Here is an 18,728-nt window from a genome sequence, read left to right as displayed (position 1 = left end):
AGATAGAGAGAGAGAGAGAGAGAGAGAGAGAGTGAGAGAGTGTGTGAGAGAGAGAGAGTGGGGGATTCTTTATTCAGTGTGCTGGGAAGGGCTGAGAGAAAATAAGCTAACAGCATGATGATTCAGACAGCCAGACTTTCACTGTCTGCTACTGATGATGGCACCATATGAGCTAGTCTAGATGTTTGGTCAGTCCCTCTACCAAATATACATGCTCTGTAGTTTGCCCAGGCTATGCACTGAAGCATCAGTGAAGCATACCCACTCTTTTTCAACCAGACATGAAGTTGTGCACCGCTGAATAGTTACTGCTGCAGTGTAGCACACGACCTCCATGTTCTTTCAGTAGCCCCCCAAGTCCTGCATCAAGGAACAAATAAAATGACCTAGGTGAAATATACCTGTCAGTTATGGACAGAGATGATCTGCTGCCGGTGCTCCAACCACCCAGCGAGGCTCTGTCCTCGTGCCTGGACCCTGTGTCTGAGCCGCTGTCCCCAGCCGGCGAGACGCTCATCTGGAGGGGCAGTGACTCCATGCTGCGGTGCAGGCCAGAGAGCCTGGGGTAGAGCAGGGGCGAGCCGGAGCTGCTGCGACTCATGGACGTGTTGGAGAAGCAGTCGGACGTGTTCACGTTGAGCAGCGGGGCAGGGCTCGGGGTCAGGCTTGGCGTCGTGGAGACCAGTCCCGCCAGGTCCTGCAGCTTGGAGTACGGAGGCACTCGGGGCGGGAGCTTATCCTGAATGCTCCCGACCCCGGAGTCCGCGCTGCTGGTACTGAGATTGTCTAGCTGGACAGGTTTGCTCATAGATTTATTGCTGGATAGTCTGTGGATTAAAAAAAAACAAGATAAACGTTTGAATATGTGTCTATGCTGGCTGTCTAAAATATTACATGAAAGATACAGCATTCTAATTCAAGCCAATATTGGAAAAAACGGTCCTTGAACGAAACAAGAACCAATTGGGAAGAATCTAATATCGTGTACCACAGCGTAGTACTCCCAGGAAGAGTACTACAAGTTAAAGCAGCCTAGTTTATCCTATCTCTTATGGAGTGCAATAACTATTAGAGTCATGAGGGCCTCCCTTGACAGGGCAAGAACACTAGACATCAATTAAAACAGCAGCAACACACTGGCCTACCTATGAGGTGTAGGTGAGGAGTGGTCTGAGAATTTCCCGATCGACGGATGTCTGAGACCCTGCAGTTTGGAGCTGGGAACGTCCACGGTAGACTGGGAGGAGCATGTGGAACTTGTGGACTTCACCGACCCTTCGCCACACTCTGAGTCGGACACCACCGCCTTGGCTCTGGCCTTCTCCTTCTCCCGGTCCGTCTGGTTGACCGGAATATTTCCGCCGAGGCTGGCTCGGCCCGCGCTCTTCCCACTGCCCGGCTCTTTGAGTCTGGACGGTGGGGGGATGGAGGAGGTTTTCACACTGAGAGTGCCTATGTCTATAGTGCTGCTGACTGGCCGCCCTCCCGGACGAGCCCCCACAAGCGACAGCGCGCTGGACTTGGCAGGTCGCGGCAGGCTGCGGTACTGGATGTTGCTGCGCGCATTGGGGGACAGGAAGCCTTGCTCCGAGTTTGACACGTCGAGGCTGGTCTTTCTTCCCCCTCCCACGGCAGGTTTGATGCCAGGGATGCCCGAGGACTTGGGTATTTTGCCAACGGTAGCTGAGCCGCCAGAGATGGCAGTGCCTCCTGCGGTCATCACCGTGGCCGTGCCTGTCGTCGGGATGGGCTTCTTGTAGCCAAAGGAGCTCCCTGCGGAGGGCCGCACAAGGCCGGATGGGGGCTTGCGGTTTTCCCCTCTCTCTTTCCCCGCATCAGAGCATGACCGCTGAAGTCCTGAGTTCTTCACGGCCAACTTTGCCTTATCCACTGCTTTCTCCTCGATTTTTGAAGCTGCAAATGAACACAACAAAAATAACATTAAATCAAAAGTGGTATGAAAGCAAAACCACATTCCTTATTATGAATGGTGAATAACAGCTAATCAAAACACACCTCGACACCCATAAAACAACTCATCAGTATTCATTAAGTTGAAGCTAAATCGTGCTATCACAGGTGAACCAAACTGCACAGCAATAACGATTGTAAATTACAGCCACAGTAAATGGTGCCCAACCTCTGATGCCATTTCACTAATAGAGTCAGACCTGCCTCGTTGCTATTAATTACTCTGGAAATGTCCAGCCCTGATCTAAAATAGCAGCTCCCTGGGTTATACAGGAAGCAAGAGAGCCCTACTCTTAAATTCTTACCACACCCTACTGGAAAAGTACATTTCACTCTCCACAAAGCGTCGGTGTGAGTGTGTGTCATCTGTCTTATGCAGTGTGTGTGTGTGCATGTGTGTGTGTGCGTGTGAGTGTGTGTGTGTGTGTGAGTGTGTGTGTGTGTGTGTGTGTGTGTATTTCCTTGTGTGCGTGTCTGTGTGGGTGCCCATGCGTGTGTATTAGCATGTGTGCAGGCTCAGCAGTTCTGTACTTTCACTGTGTAGTGTTCACCAGCCTCTCTCCTTCTTTTCTTTCTCTCTCCCCCTCTCCTCCCCCCCCCCTTCTCCTTGTGCTAATGTGAGTAGTGGGTGATATTCATCATCCAACTGGGCCCATGTGGAGTAAGACTGCAGTGTTTATGGTCTTGTGACCCTAATTCAATTAAAAGCAAAGTATGGCAGTGGACACAAGGCCACATGGATGCTGTTTAAGTAAGCCGATACAGATGTCTGAATGCACATTATAATTCCACGAAAGGTTCCTTTGGTGTTCCTACCAAGTAGATAATTTGTTTTGATTCTTTATGTTTAAACAAAAACAGCTTTCCGTCACACGTTAAATCCATCTCTGCGCTGAAGATTATAAGTCATTGTTTAACGGTTACACAACAATGCCAAACTGAATGTGATACTGAGAGATGGAATAGTCGAGTGACAGGCATCTGGATTCTCTTAAGGGTATTTATAAATATCCATGACAAGCAGATAAAGACACAGTGGGCCTGATCCCAAGGGAATGTGACAAAATACAAATGGGGTCTTTGGTAAATTTGAAAATTAGGTTAGCTATGAAAACCCCAACTTGAACGTGCCTAAAACGTAGAGTTTCTGAAAGGCTTTTTCACATTTTGTAGCACAAACATGACAGAGTCAATTAAGAGAGAAGTGATTTGAGAGTGGAGTGGATAAAATAAGGGGAAAAGGGCACTGCTGACACTGCTGGTGCTGTTCAAACACAGGGTAAAGGACCAGAATGCAGACACCTACAAATGTCTCTCTTCTTTTGTCAGAGGATTCCTGCCCTTGAAAACTGTGCAGCAGGCATTAAACTCCAAATCACCCTATTTGGACGTTCAGATTATCTGAACGTTGCTGATTGCACCAAGCCCTCTGTGGAGAGCAACTTAAACATTAAACTGATTGATTTTTCGCTTACATATTTGTACTTTCCACTAGGGTCCAAATCCACAGAGGTCAATTGATGAGGATTCCTTTCCCAGAGCATCCTTGATTCTCCTTACTCTATACTGAGCTCCACGTCAGGGCCCCTGAAGGACTCTCTCTTTCCCAGACAATGCCACATCAGACCCGGAGACTTTTAAAAATAAAATCCAGAAGACAAGATTTGCATTTTGGTTGCTTGATACTTTTCTGTACATAAATCAGCTATTAAGGCCTACTGTTACAAATATCAACCATATGTTGTCATCGAGCCGTGGTAGCGCTGCCTTCTAAAACCAGCGATAATTCAAAAGCGTAAGCACGAGCTCAGCCAGCCCCGTTCTCTGTGGGCTCGTCCCTATTATCATGATCTGAGAGTCCCTACTCAGAGAGCGTGCGCACTCCGTAGGATGTGGAGGGCACTGCTGACAAAGGCTTTCGTCGGGCAGACTCGCTGAAAGACTAATGAGCACTTATCTTTCCCCCTCTCTCCCTCTCTCCCTCTCTCCCTCTCTTTCTCCCTCTCTTAGGGATGAACTGCTCTTCCAGCATAGTTGACAATCTCGCTCGTGGTTTGCTGGCCCACCGCCTGAACAACTGGTAGACAGCTCTATGGTTTTTACTTTCCTTTAGAGCCAGATGATGTCTTTAAATATCATTTCAACTCGTTCTTTTTTTTCTCCAATTGCATGCAAAGTACATTATGATTTCTACAAAAGAAAATCTGACTGGTTTCTTAGCATGCATTTCCCATTTCCGCATAGACTAAAATCCTTTTCTTTCAAAAATGAGGGATTTAACTCCAACTCATTGTCACGTCACCTAAAGGTGTAGAGTCCTATTATAAAGCAGATGTAGGTCTAGTTTTGCCACAGTTTTGTGTGCCATGTAGTGAATGGTTCAAATATTTCGGTGTTGACAGCAATAGTGAGGACAGAAATTAAACATGTGCCTGACAAATTGCTCTTTTAACCTGTGGCTAGACGTGTACCCCAGAGATCAGCTCACACCAGATACACTGTCCAGATGGTCTCTTTGGAACCCAGCTGCACAAACTGTATGTATTGTGCACTCTGTGGCAGCTGAGTAGCCATGTATTGTAACAAAAAAAAAGGGTGACACCAAAGAAAACATGTAAACAAATAGCTGGTTTCTCTTTTGCCATCGAGGGCCTTCAAACAGCTGCTATAAATACTCTACCATAAATACAGGGTCCATTGGGGAAACGAAATGCCACTGGACACAGAAAAACAAAGGCTTTGTGCGCTTTGGCATTGGCAGGAAGGGGAGATGGGTGGAGACGGCACGGGTGATTTAAAGCACGGTGGTGTGTTATCAAAGCCGTTTGTGGGCAACAGCTGTCTTGGCACGACGCCAAGGCCCTCCCCCTGCCACAGTGTGGCACAGTGGGCCATCATCCGGCACCGGCCATTTTCACCACCACGAGGGGCTCATCTGGGCTTTGGTCATGACGGAGTCGAGCAGCTGATCTAATAGCTATAAGGCGATTTCGATACAGTGTGTCTGAGCCAAAGAGGATTTTTCTGTGTTTTTTTTTAAAAAAAGCCTTCCTAAAACACCATGATATTGCCGTGGCTGTTTGTGCTTTTGCAATGCAGCTCGAGCACAAGCAACACGAGGTCATCAGTTGACCTCCCACAGAGGGGCAATACAGATACAGTGACCATGCTCCCCAGCTGATCAGCATCAAGGCATCTGCTGAATAACTAAATAAACCAATAATATATGAGAGAGAGTGTGTAAGAGTGAGTGTGTGTGACTGAAATTGTAGGAGAGTGTGTGAGAGAGAGTGTGTGTGTGTGTGTGTGTGTGTGTGTGTGTGTGTGTGACTGAGATGGTGAGAGTGTGTGTGACTCACCTGCCACTTTGAGCATGCTCTGAGAGGTGTGTGTGATGGGCGAGGTGACCCCCACGGGAGGGTTGCGGCCCTTCTTCAGGCCCCCTCCGCCGTGCTGGCTGAGCGTCTGCGGCTTCCTCAGCTCGCCCTTGACCCCGGTGCTCCCGCCTCCGCCTCCGCCCCCACCCCCGCCACCGTCCAGCGTGCGGCTCTTCTTCCACTTGGTGGAGGTCTCCGTCTTGAGGCTGCCCGTGTCGTAGCCGCCCTCGCTCCTCCGCAGGGCCTTGGCCTCCTCGCCGTACCAGGACAGGCCACTCTCCACCAGGGAGCGCTTCTCCGCATCCGTGCGCAGCTGGTGGAAGAACCGACCGGGGTGGATGGAGAGAGAGAGAGAGAGAGAGAGAGAGAGAGAGAGAGAGAGAGAGAGAGAGAGAGAGAGGGGAGGTTAGTCTCACAAAGGAAACTGTGACCATAGGAACATCAGTGAAGAATGACCTGCCTCAAGCAGAGAATGGAGCAGCCATATTAGGGAGAAAAGTACTATCCCAGTCCATAGCCAATTAAAAAACGAAATCTGTGTTGGTGCTCACTTGCAAACCTGGTAGTTCTCAATGTGAACAATCCTGAGGACCCAAGGTCATTGTTCCACTTTCATAACGTACAAGCACTTATATGGGACCAAAATGCTTTGTGAACGTAGCTACAGCACACACTCATATATAACATCTATATCTGCTGTATGCATAGAGCATTACACTTGGAGAGGCCTAAAATATACAATGAACCTTAGCACCAATATTGTTGAGTTGAATTTCCAATGCATGAAATCACATGTTCATAGAAGCCATGGTCGTGGTGAAATTACTGCTTCACTTTGACTGCATATTGGATTAAAAAGAATAACTCACCTACCCTACTGTTAAAACACAATCCTTACAAAACACAATATTAGCCTAACCCACAGGTCCATTCGATGTTCCCAACGTAACACATACCCAAAACTGAACACCACCAAACATGGAAGTTTCACATCATTCAGCAAAGAGGATCTCCATTTATGTTCGTCGGAGAACCTGTGGTCGCATTCCGCTGGAAGCACAGGGAAGGGAGCTGGCCCACAGCACACCCCTCATGTCACGAATCAGAGAAATGATGACACCACAGAGGACGTGCCTTTGTTCTGATGCCTGCTCTGCATCACACCAGCGAGGGACTGTGCTTTATCCTCAAGTGTCCGTGATCAACCACAAGTGTTGACAGTGTAGTCAGATCTAGTGTTTAGCGTTTTCCCCTGATGAATGGGGATCAGTTACTGCACTCAAATCAGGAAAATGTCATGCTTTGGCCATACACGGAAAATCAGCAGTGGAAAGATCTGTTTCATTGTTTGGACTGAGAGGACCTTACTGCGGTACTTTACACTATCCTAAGGACAACTTCACACCATCCTAAGGACAGCTTTACGCTTTCCTAAGATATCACTGTATTTACATTACTCTATTTTATTTAGAAAAGATCATATATATGACCACTTCTATGAAACATTAACATATTAATATCTATATTATTTTGAAGAAAGTAGAAAACAGACTAAACAAAACCCTAGGTTTAACCATGACACCATGACATTTTCACAGGACTATTGTGATTTACATTTTTCGGTAAGAATTTGTCTGCACCATAAGCTTGTGCCTGGTCCCTGTGTATGAGCAAGGTACTGGCCAGGAACATCTACTCTGACCCGATCATTTAAACCAATCATAATCGACTGCCGTTTGTGTGTTCCACCCCCATGCTGAGGGTGAAGGGTAGGCTCTAAAGATGATCCATTCATGGTCAAAAGCAGGGCTGTGAAACCTCCTCTGCCCTGCCTTGTCTAAGCCGACCTGAGGCATCCCGGGCTGGCCGGCCGACCGGGTACAGATGGCGCCACTTTCTAGGAGTGACCTTCACCGCAGAGCGAGGAAAAATGCACCTGCACCACTCCCGGCACCACCAGCAGCTCCACGCATGCGCCACCGTTGCCATGGCAGCGCCACACCACCCACTTCCAGCAGCACTGGCATGGGCTCACACGACTGTGTGGCAAAACAGGCCACAGACGAAAGCCTCTGCACCGCCTCAACCATCTAAAACACAGTCGGCAGCGACCTACATTGGATATGTGGGCCTATTCACATGTGGGTGTGAAACTGCTTTTTCTGTACACTGTTTCAGTGGGAGGCATTCTAAACTGACCCTGATGAAAATGAAATTGAGAGATGGAGACACCCTCATATTTCAGAGTATGTTAGGGGAGCCTCGGCTCTGGGTGGCCGCGAGATGGTGCATGCAATCATATATCAGACGGCCACATCACAGTGTCCCGGGATGACTTAACAGCGAGGCTGCATCACGGCAGTACGGTGAGGGGTGAATCACACACAGCAGTCAGAAGGGGAACGGCAGCACAGTCTGGCTCTCATCACTGACTAATGGAACACAACTACCCCCGAGACAGTGTGTGTGTCTGAGTGAGACAGGGAGCAAGAGTGAGTGTGTGGTTGTGTCTTTGAGATAGAGGAAGGAGAAAAGTGCACGGGAGAGGCAGAACATGAGTGTATATATGGTCAAGAGGTAGAACATGAGTGTATATATGGTTAAGAGGTGGAACATGAGTGTATGTATGGTCGAGAGGTGGAACATGAGTGTATATATGGTCGAGAGGTGGAACATGAGTGTATATATGGTTAAGAGGTAGAACATGAGTGTATATATGGTCGAGAGGTGGAACATGAGTGTATATATGGTTAAGAGATAGAACATGAGTGTATACAGTATATGGATGTCTCTTTATATGTGTACATTTTACTCTACTTATGTGTGTGAGAGAGAGGGAGACTAAGTGTGTGTGTGTCTGTACAGTCTACTGTGCAGTATGTGTGTGTCTGTGTGTGTGTGTGGGGGCGCATGCTTGCGTGTGTGTGTGTGTGTGTATGTGTGTTTGCCCAGGTCTTGGGACACAGTATACTTCTGTCCATGTAGCACAGCACGGAGTGGATCTCGGATGACTATCGATCACATCAGTCTAAGCTGGTTCATTCCACACGGAGAGAGTGGTTCGTTACTCACACATCCTATTTGTAGTCTCGTGCCATGTTTGGTCTGGGAGTCACCGATCGCGTGTTAAATGTCTGATACTGAACACACACACACACAGAACACTGATACTGCACACAACCCTCACACTGCACACACGTGTTTGGCTGGCCCTGAAAATAATCCATGAATCTTGAATATGACTCCTTTGATACAACACATTGCAGCTGTGTCACCGAATACCACGAAAACCAAAACAGGCATTCCAGTAAAAATAATGTGCGTTTTTTTTGGAGATAGATGACGCCAAAGATGACTCACCACGATAGCGGAGTTTCGGCGGGAGCCAATGGGCGTGGTGGGCAAAGAGTTGAGCGAGGAGCCAGCGTTGAACTCCTCGGAGCTGAGATTGTCTGAGCCATCACTCAAGCCACTGCTGATGGAGCTGCTCTCATCCCAGCTAGAGAGAGAGAGAGAGAGATAGAGAGGAAGAGAGGGAAAGAGAAAGAGAGATGATCAGACATTGTCAAAAAGTTCTAAATCATGTTTCTAAACAAGACTGCTGTTCTTGTTCTTTGTCTAGACTTAAGTCTGCTATAAAACCAAACCAGGAACCATGCTGTGTTGAATTCCATTATGACCCAACTGCGTGCGACTATCTTATACTCTCTACCATTCGACATTTTGGGGGTCTAGGAGCCTGGATGGCACTGATTAATGGCTTTGAGCTGCTAGCCTGGAGAACAGCTCCGTCACTTGACAGACACAGCGCTGCACACCAGAGATTTCTCTAAAAATAACCTCTAATGAGATCTCTTTCCACATAACACCATCCATCTGGTAAATTAGCGTTATTAAGACACAATGACTGAACCATGAATGATGCAACGCTTTGACCTGAAAAAAAAAAGGTTAGGAAATGAAGGTATGCGGGCTGTTATTGTGTGTCAGTGGGCTGACTGCTTTTGAACACTGAACTTTTAGGATAGCTAGGTGTATTATGTGAATTATATTGAACAAGTCTTATCATGTCTCTGAATCTATTCTCAGCATGAGAAGCTAAATCTCAATAAGTGACACAAAACAAAACAAAACCTGTTTGAAATGTTCCCTCTGTGAGAACAAGGAAATCATGAAATTCTCTTTGGATTGAGAGGATCCAATGAAGCTATGAGGGGGGAGGCGAGACTCTTCCAGATGGGTGGTCGAGTAGGTCAGACCATAGCCAAAGGGGAGCTGGGGATGAGATGGGTGTGGGGGAGGTGGTGAGGGTTCACCTTGAAAATGACAAAGGCCAAGGTTATGATTGTATTCCTAAGAACACTCTACAACATTCCGATCAAAACTGGAAAAGGGAATTTCCAAGTGTCACTTGTTTTTTAAACTATTTGCAGTAACTTGTGCTGTCACTTGCATCAATGCGTGTTTCAAACCCTGCACATTAGATAACAAGCTCCATGAATAAAGGCAGACTCCAGAACAGAAATATAGGGTGTCATTAACAGGTTGTCTAAAAGCTGAGGTAAGTACATAATCTCACTGCTCAGGGCATCCCTGAATGACAGATGAGTGAACTTAGTGTGTGTGTGTAGGGGGTGGGGGGGGGGGGGGGGGGGGGGGGGGGGGGGGTGTGTGTGTGTCATTATTAGGGTTTGAGTTACACTGTTTAAGTCCACCTCCACCTCCCCTCTTTTGATGATCCCTGTATAGTTAGCAGTGCAGAGGAATACAATACCACTTCAATTACATGCTGCTAAGCAAGAGACCTTTAAAAACACACAGCAACACCATCATAATAACTGTCTAGTTACGCTAAGCTATTTAGGTTACCAGTAATCTCAGTGTCTCAGCCAAGACGGCCTGTCTTGTGGTTAATTACGGGGTAGTTTATTAAACTCTGGCTAAGAACCTCACTTGGGGTCATGAGAAAATACAAAGGTTGCACTTCCGACTCTGGAGAAAAATTGGCTACCTGAGCTAGCTCAGCACTACTATAACAATGACCTCATCTCTGGAAATAAAATATGTTTCTCCTCCACCCTTCCCACAGCATTAATCTCAAACAAAACCCACATAGTATTTCACAGTAATGCCCTTTCAGACACACACACAGACATGGAGAGACGGAGGAGGAGATGGCTTTGATCCCACGCCAAGATGTTAGCAGTGGAAATTGACCCATCGGTGATGCAGTACTTTCACTAGGAAGCCATTGATAGCTTTTACATAAATAGCAACATGATGTAAGCCAAATTGACTAAGTGTACAGCTAAACGGTGATCCGAGGGCATTTATCTGCTCTACCAGGCAAAGCTAATATTTATTTCACATAGACTAGAAAAAACTGTTAGACAAACTATCCTCCAACAATATCCATACTGAAGGACAATGACCAATTAAGATTGGTTCCATGTTGATCAACTGCATTACAATGAACTTCAGCTGAAAGTAATGTTGACAAATAATTAACAGTAATTCTTCTTATGCAGGAGGTCGTTGAAGAGATAAACAAATTAAGCTTGTGTTAAACTGAAATAATTTTCAATGTGAACGCCTGATCCACATTCAAGGACCGATTAAAATGGGCTGACTGACAGATAGACAGACAATGGTACTGAATGAGATAAAAACTAAATCCACTATCACTGCCGTATGCCCATTGGTTCACCCCCTTTATTTCTCCCACAGACAGATGTCTGAAAATGCAAACAAGATTTGAAGAGTTGAGCGAGTATTCAAATCAGATTAGTGTTGGCAGTCAACCATATTTGAGTTGACAACGATATGTCAACATGATATTAAATGTTTTCACACGTTTGACCTGATGTCATTGGAGCACTGCATTAAACCTTTGCATAAGATAACCACTGATGCAATGCCCATGTAAGAGAACGACACACTGGATAGATTCATCATCTGCTTTAGCAAAGTCAGCTGGACGACACTGCACACAAGTGCAGTAACGGCAGGAAACATGTTGCCCGTTTCTCCTTGGTGGCTAGGCAGTAGCAGGGTAGCACGGGAATAGAAAGAGGGACACTGAGCTTATTACTCGGCCTTCGTCTCTCTTTTTTTCTCCTACTGCAAGCCAGTGTTCAGCTTGCAGCTTAAAGCCCCTATCTGAAACAGCCGTGGGTATGTCCGCCCATTTCAGAGGGTGGCTCCCAAACACAACAGACAATTTCAGAGGCAGTAGCAATTACAGTAGGCTTAATGCCTGCCAACAGGGAACAAAACCCACAAGCACTTTCCCCGTTTGAATTATCTGAGTCAGAGGATGCAAGAGTAAGGTATATAGAGCGGGAGTCAGCGCCACATCAAGAGAACTAGACGTGCCTCAGTAAGCCGTATACGCACAGATGACTATTTTATGAGCTGAACCGTGAACTAAAACCATATGTAGCTATCGGGAGTGTAATTTGTATATTGATTTGCCGACTACTGTTTCTGTCTGACACTAATTTTACGCTTGCTAAGGGGGGAACTAAACCTGGCCCATGGAAGCAACCTTTTATTTTTCTGTGCTGAAATGAAAAGAGTGCATCACAAATGGCAATAGGCCCAACAAACTACTACTACTACTATTGCTACTACTACTATTGCTACTACTACTACAACTACTGTAGCTTGTACAGGAAAACAAACAATGTCTGGCGGAAAAGTATCTGTTAACCATTTCTAAGATCTATCTAAGATGATTTTGATTAAGCAAAACCAATTTCTCACTGAGGTAATGCCCTTTTTCCTGTTAGGGTAAATAATGTTTTAATATATTTTATGACCTCCAGTTTGTATGGATGACAAGCCCAAATATATTTTATGACCTCCCGTTTGTATGGAAGAAGCCAAATATATTTCCCCCTCACTTCTTGGCTCTCAAACCTTGGAGACATACCTCGAAGCCTGTCAAGGCCGACTCTCTACGAGTCCAACTAAAGGTCTGTTAGATCTAACGCCAGAGGAAGTGGAGATACTTTTCAGCTCAAACAGCTAAAGGGCTATACTCAAACAAGACCATTACTGAAATATTATTTATGATAAATAGATATGCTTGATGTATTTGCTCTTTTTTTTTCCCCAAACGGTCTCATGTCAAAACATACCTGAAAGTAATAATGAAATACAATAAAAAAAAGATTTCCTTAAAAAGATTCTTCAGATGAACAACGGAAAAGATAGCAGACAAATGCAGCGAGTGAGGACCAGTCCCAGCCTTTGGGTTCCTCTTTTTCTCCCTCTTTCTTTCACTATCTTCTGTGACAGAGGCGTAAGTTCACTGTATCTGTCAGACCAATGTGACCCAGCATGAGTCCTTGTGCTCCCTGCTTTTCTTATGGTGTTCTGTTCATCATTTGTTTTCTATCACAAGGCTTTCTCTTCAGTATTGAATGTAATACAGTGTGGTGTCTGAGGCACTAGCACAGATGGTCCCCAATATGTGTCGTAAGACCACCTAACCGGTTAAGCCTTAGAGAACAGATTGCCCTGACAGAACACTGAATATGGGGGACCTTGGACTAGGAAGCCAGCATTGGCACTGTCATTTCAATGACAATTTAATGTGTGAAACCTTGGAATTCACATTTGCCTATACCATATGATGAGTGCTGGACTGAATGTTAAACAGTGTCATGTTCAATGTGTTGAATATCACAACTATTAATGTATATAACATACTACTATTTTCACAATTCAGTACAAATTACATCCCCCCCCTTCAGTACATCTAGTGTTCCATTACATCAATGGCAGCGGATGAATAGTCAATAAAATCCCTCGCACCATAGCCCCATCACAGCTTGCCCATTGTAGATTAACAGAGATTAAGACTACATGTTTGGTTTAAGCAATTGCGGCATAATTACAGTTAATTCCAACTGTCCAGAGGATTATTCTTCCACACAGGTCCACACCAATGAAATTCTGACAATGTGGATGGATTCCCATTGTGAAGCACTACAGGATATTGGTTTGGTCTACCAAGGGCAATGTTTTGACATTGCAATTAAACTCCTTTGGATGCCTTTGATTCCACTGTAAGAATACACCATTCTGTCACAGTTACGGCAGTTTCAAATTAGGAAAAATAGTTGGGTGTGACCAGAATGTCTGTTTTGCTGTTCTTTGAAGATGGCCAACCAAGCTTGTGAAGTAAATCATAACCATTGGCATATGAATATTAGTCCTCATGGACAAGGGTGATGTGAGTTTATGTTCATATGAGGACCTTGGCCATCCACCTCCCGTGTCCCCGATAGCCACTCCCAACTAAGCAGACACAAGACTTCATTTCTCACAGTCCCTTTGTTGACATTGGTGGAAAGCTGCTGACATACTGCCAGATGCTAGACCTGATACTGAAAAACAATACTGAGACCATCCATACTCCACGGAAAAGTCATAACACACAGAAAGACAATGATTAAAACTATATCCAAAACCTGTAGGTACATTATAGTGTCTTAGTTATCTCAATGGTGTTTTTATTAATTGTATCACAGCTAGAGACTGACTAACATAAAAGTGAAAAGTCTCAAGAGACCAACCAATCAACTGATAGTATATATTATTATTAGGACTGTTAACAGCCCCTTATCTAAATGGCCCTTATCTGGTGTGCTCAATCAAAGAGCATTCCGAAAAGACGAGAAACACTCTCTCTAAAATAAAACCTCAGGTGTGGTCAAACAGGAAGCAATGGATACAGACAATAGTTGGGTTGGTTCATCATTCACTCCCTCCTCCCTCCAACCATGAACACCTCTAAAACATAACAAGGAAGGAGTGGCTCTTCAACTACCAAACCACACTGTGCCATTGTTATATGGGGTTTGTGTTTACCATGGCTCCAATCCAGCATTGACAGTTGATGTAGCAGCCACGCTCACGTTTCGATTGGCAACGCTGAGAGATGTTTTGTTTCAAATACAAGGAAACAGTACAGGGGAAGGACAGGGAAGACTTTTGAATGGAGCGAGCTGCTCCTCCCCTCACTAAAATAACTTAAAGCAGCTGTGGTCTCTCACTACTACCACAGCCCCAATATCCAGCCCCAGCTGTTTGGATCACACACCAGATCCCCCTGTAACAATAACTGGGCTATAATTCAAGTGGAATTCCACAACAGTGTGAAAAAGTTATGTCAGAGGAGCTATGAAATGGTGTTTAATGTTCATTTCCACACCAGGTAATTACAATATACAATACATGCAGTTCCATTGTGGTATGAAAAACTAACAGTAAATCATGTATCACTCCGAGAAAGCCAAAACTATTAAACTCAGGTCCAGTCTGTTATTAAGGGACCTGACAGAATGAGGCAAATATAATGTAAAAGGATAGTTATAAAAGCAGAATATACACTGTCCATCTGTTTGTCTGGGCTGACCTCTGAAATGAATAGTACACTAAATGAGAATAAAGTCTACTTTTTGGAAATGAAAGTTGTGCAGGTGGCAGAAACATGCTTGGCTAGGTCTGCTGGCTAACTCGGCACGAAACATGAGGACCCAATTGAGAGACATCATTCACTTGTTGGAACTAAAAGAGCTTCAAGAAAAACAGGACAAACTTTAGCCAACACGACAACTCACACCGATCTGTGTTGTGAGCACTTGGGAGTTTTTTTCCACAAAAGAGAGAACAATGACCTGCATGAGGTCAATACACAACACAGGATACCAGCTAATTAGAATGAGAATGGCACACATCAGCAGGACACTGGCTGCTAGTGGTTCAGTTAGACCTTCACTAATCTTGGGGAAACTTCACCAAGCACACAATGGCACCATGTAAACATATTTAAAACCACTTCAGATCCAGTGGTTTCATATGATCAGTTCCCTAATGTGGTCCCAAACCTGACCACAAATGAGGGACGGTGTGCAAACCCCAATGTTTAAAGGGCTATAATGCAAAATGTCTCACCAGAAATAATACAAAATGACCAAGAAAATAATAAAAGGACCAAAGAAACCCTCTGTGAAAATCAGAGGTTGTGACATTTTACCTCCTTCCCCTTTCCACCTGTTGACATCAAAACTTTCTCTTAGTGTACATGTGTTAGGGGAACAACCCCTTCAAGCAAACATGCATTGTCCAGTCTTGTTATTCTCATAACAAAAGGTCACTGACCTTCTACTGTCTGCACTGGCCATCATGATCCCTTTGCAGCACAAAACCTCTCCTAGCCATAAAACGGTTAGGCTATAAACAAATCAGCAGCAAAACAGGCTCCAAAACCGGATCAGGTTTCTAACTGACACTATCCGGGTATGCAGCTTCCTTTTATGTCAAACAAGCAAGCCTGGGTCAAGTGAGCAAGATCCCTAGTCTCTCAAACTTCCCCATTTGACAAAGACATTTTGTTTTACTTGGCAGCAGCAACTGTGAATGAATCTAAGTAAGTGTTACAAGATAAAAGACTAAAGGTAAATAACAGATGTAAGAAGAACGCTTCATCTCGCATCAACATCGACAATCAGCGGCACTATTCGACTGAATGCGTTCTCAACAAAACATTCCAACTTAAACAGATAAACGAGTTGACCAGCTGGCAAAAAGGCAAAACTCTTGAGATTATTGATATGAGCCACGGCTGCCGCACCACCCCTCTATCAGAACTTGGGAAGCATCTGTGCCTTGACTATGGCTAATGGCACGATCAGCTGTCTTTGTTTTAATGGGTTTACATAAAGGGTCGATGGTTGGGTCAGCCACCCAGAAAAAGCAAAAACAACACAGAGCTCCAAGGTCAAAATCAATGAGGTCTAATGGAGATGAAGAGGGGGCCCACCGTCTGTCATCTAGGTCAGAATATTACAAGATTACCTAAATGTAGGCCTATAACGCACCTATAACCAATTATGACGATATGATTTGTGCTTGCACTGAGTAGCTTACTATACACACATATATAAGAAGAACATGTCATATGATGTTCATTATATCATTCGTGTGACTTAAGTGAGCCATCGCCGTGAGACTGCATTTCAGCGGAGTTCACCTCAGTCACGTTCAATTGGAGAACCGGGTGCATTGACACAATTGCGGCCGCTAAAATGTAGGTCACTTTACAGAACACCGTCTGAGACTTAATCAGTCTTCCATTTACACCACAACCTACGCCTAATGGGTAACAAACAAACACTTGTCAAGGCATCTCCATCACAAAACAATAGAAATACTTCCGCAACAATGTGAGAAATCCGCTACCCCCACTGCAATGCACCCCCCCACTACACACCCCTTTCACATTCATCGTCTTTGCCTGCATCGTCAGACAGTGACTGACCACCATCCCTCCAGAAAATCAAACCGCTAAAAATAGTCACAATTAATTCCCGGTTGTCTGAATCACCTCTAAAATACAGAATATGAGATGTTCATGCCTATGCAAAATGACTGTAACAATGTGTGCCTTTCAGTTGTGTGGTATCTTAATGTGTCAGATATTAAGTTAGCCAATAAACACCACATGAGCATTTAACGGCAAGACAAGGACAAAATGTAACGCATAAGAACCAATAGTTTGTATTTATTAACTCATTAACCCATAACCTACAGCCGAAGTCTATCAACCAACATGTACATCCACTTTGAACAGTCACTGAAAAATGCCCTTTCCAGTGGCTAAATCGGCAAACAAAACGTCACTGTATAACATAAAGCTTCTGCAGGGTTGATCTGCACCATGCCCTACTAATGATCTAAATGCTTATCAATGAAATCCCCCTCTCGCACACCTTGCGGTTTAATATAGGTTACTAGCCACTGGTCCACTGCAGCAGACACCGAGTCACAGACAGCATTATTAATAGGCTACCCGGCTTTCTTTTCCCTGACTGACATTTAGCTTTGCTTTGTTCACACGTGGAGTACAGCCACATTCATGCTCCAACTATGTGATGGGAAGAATAAATAACCTGTATTGCCTCCCTTACCTTGAAAGATAATGCATTGTCCTCCCTCTCTGAGACGGGAGCTGCAGCACTTTTCCATTGAGAACTCGCCCACTCATCGTTATCCCTCTGCTTTGTTCGCGTTGGACATTGCCTGCTACAATCCTTAAAATCCCACGTTTCCTTGCCGAAAAGCGCGCTGCTTAATTTTCAGATTCCGCCTGTTAGGATTCAGTGAGAATCCGCAGCGCCAATCTCCCGACCCACATTTGGGGAGTATGTGTGGGAGAGAGAGCGAGGGAGAGAGAGAGGAGGAACGGTAAGCCCACACCCCCTTATTCAACCCAGCCTCTCTTCCTCCAGCCTGATCGCAACCAGCTGTAACACTAAAAACGCACACCGAGGTCTTTCACGCAACCATCCGTATTGAGACATCAGTTTTCTAATAATGAAATATCACTTCAGTTTGAAAAGGTCGCTTCAGTCGTTATGAAGACAACATAGCGTCCTTCGTTGATTTATTTATTTATTTTCTTATTTCAACACATGCTTTAATAGCGGTAAGCAAGACATTTCCATAAGAAGAGTTAGAATACTGTAACACAAGCGTGGCGTGGGTCAGATGTCATTTCGGGTAGGGAGGAAAATGGAGTGCATTTTCCCTTATGTGGCTCGCCAGCACTGAGTGAATACTAGCCTTTATCTGACAAATCAATAGCCTGCTATTGACCATGCAGCTTCAGAAAGTTAAGACTCTATTGGAACGGGTGAGAAGAGATCATGAATATCCCTCCCACAAACAGAAGACTGTGCAAATGGCAACAAAGAGGGACTTCTTCCTTCAGACACCCTCCCTTGCACCCACCAGTTCTGGGTGGCGGTGGTGCCATGCTGTCCCCGGCCAGGTGTGTGGTGTGTGAGTGGCATAACTGATTGGTGTGCTGGCAGTAACCTTGAACACAAGGGCTGCAGGTGTGCGTAGCCCGTGCCCGTGCTACCCTGGTTGCCTGGTACGGCCGAAGAAAGGGAGGGGGGATCAAGAACAAAGGGAAGTCTGGGAAGAGTGACTGTGCATAATCAATGACTTCACTTGCCTCTGGGCGTTAAGTGCCACCCCTGTGGGTTAGCAAGGGGTTACGGTCAAAACATTTCCACTGACAAGCCTGGATCAACAGGACAGGGAGTCTGCATAAGTTAAGGGTGATGTACCATCTATGCTTCAGGAGCTTCACCTCAATATCTTACGCAATACTTAATTCTAAATGTATTTCCTTGCCAAATGAAGTTTAATTAAATGGACCTGTTTCTGTAGAACACAATGGTTAGATGTCCCTCAAAACTGACCCCTGACATCGATGACCACGAGAGCAGAACAATCCTCCCATCCTCCCCTGGATTTAGTTTTAACCAGAGTAACAAACCGCCACCGCATTTAACGTAA

At 45.1% G+C, this 18,728-nt stretch overlaps 1 protein-coding gene across 4 annotated transcripts in view; it reads right to left on the bottom strand.

Annotated features, from left to right (window-relative positions):
* LOC105889852 (neuron navigator 1-like) overlaps nucleotides 1–18,728 on the bottom strand; it is a 93,060-nt gene that overhangs the window by 17,226 nt on the left and 57,106 nt on the right. For all 4 annotated transcript variants that reach the window (XM_031566564.2, XM_031566565.2, XM_031566567.2 and 1 more), the window contains exons 8-11: nucleotides 8,709–8,847; nucleotides 5,331–5,661; nucleotides 1,146–1,914; nucleotides 402–827 (exon numbers count right to left, since the gene is read on the bottom strand). In XM_031566564.2, the coding sequence (XP_031422424.1) occupies nucleotides 402–827; nucleotides 1,146–1,914; nucleotides 5,331–5,661; nucleotides 8,709–8,847 (1,665 nt within the window). The remainder of the gene's footprint in view (nucleotides 1–401; nucleotides 828–1,145; nucleotides 1,915–5,330; nucleotides 5,662–8,708; nucleotides 8,848–18,728) is intronic.

This window comes from Clupea harengus, chromosome 4 (genome assembly GCF_900700415.2).
Source record: "Clupea harengus chromosome 4, Ch_v2.0.2, whole genome shotgun sequence".
In the NCBI taxonomy this organism is placed as follows: domain Eukaryota; kingdom Metazoa; phylum Chordata; class Actinopteri; order Clupeiformes; family Clupeidae; genus Clupea; species Clupea harengus.
Note: the sequence above shows the minus strand (reverse complement) of the source record. Positions and strands in the feature narration are given on the sequence as shown.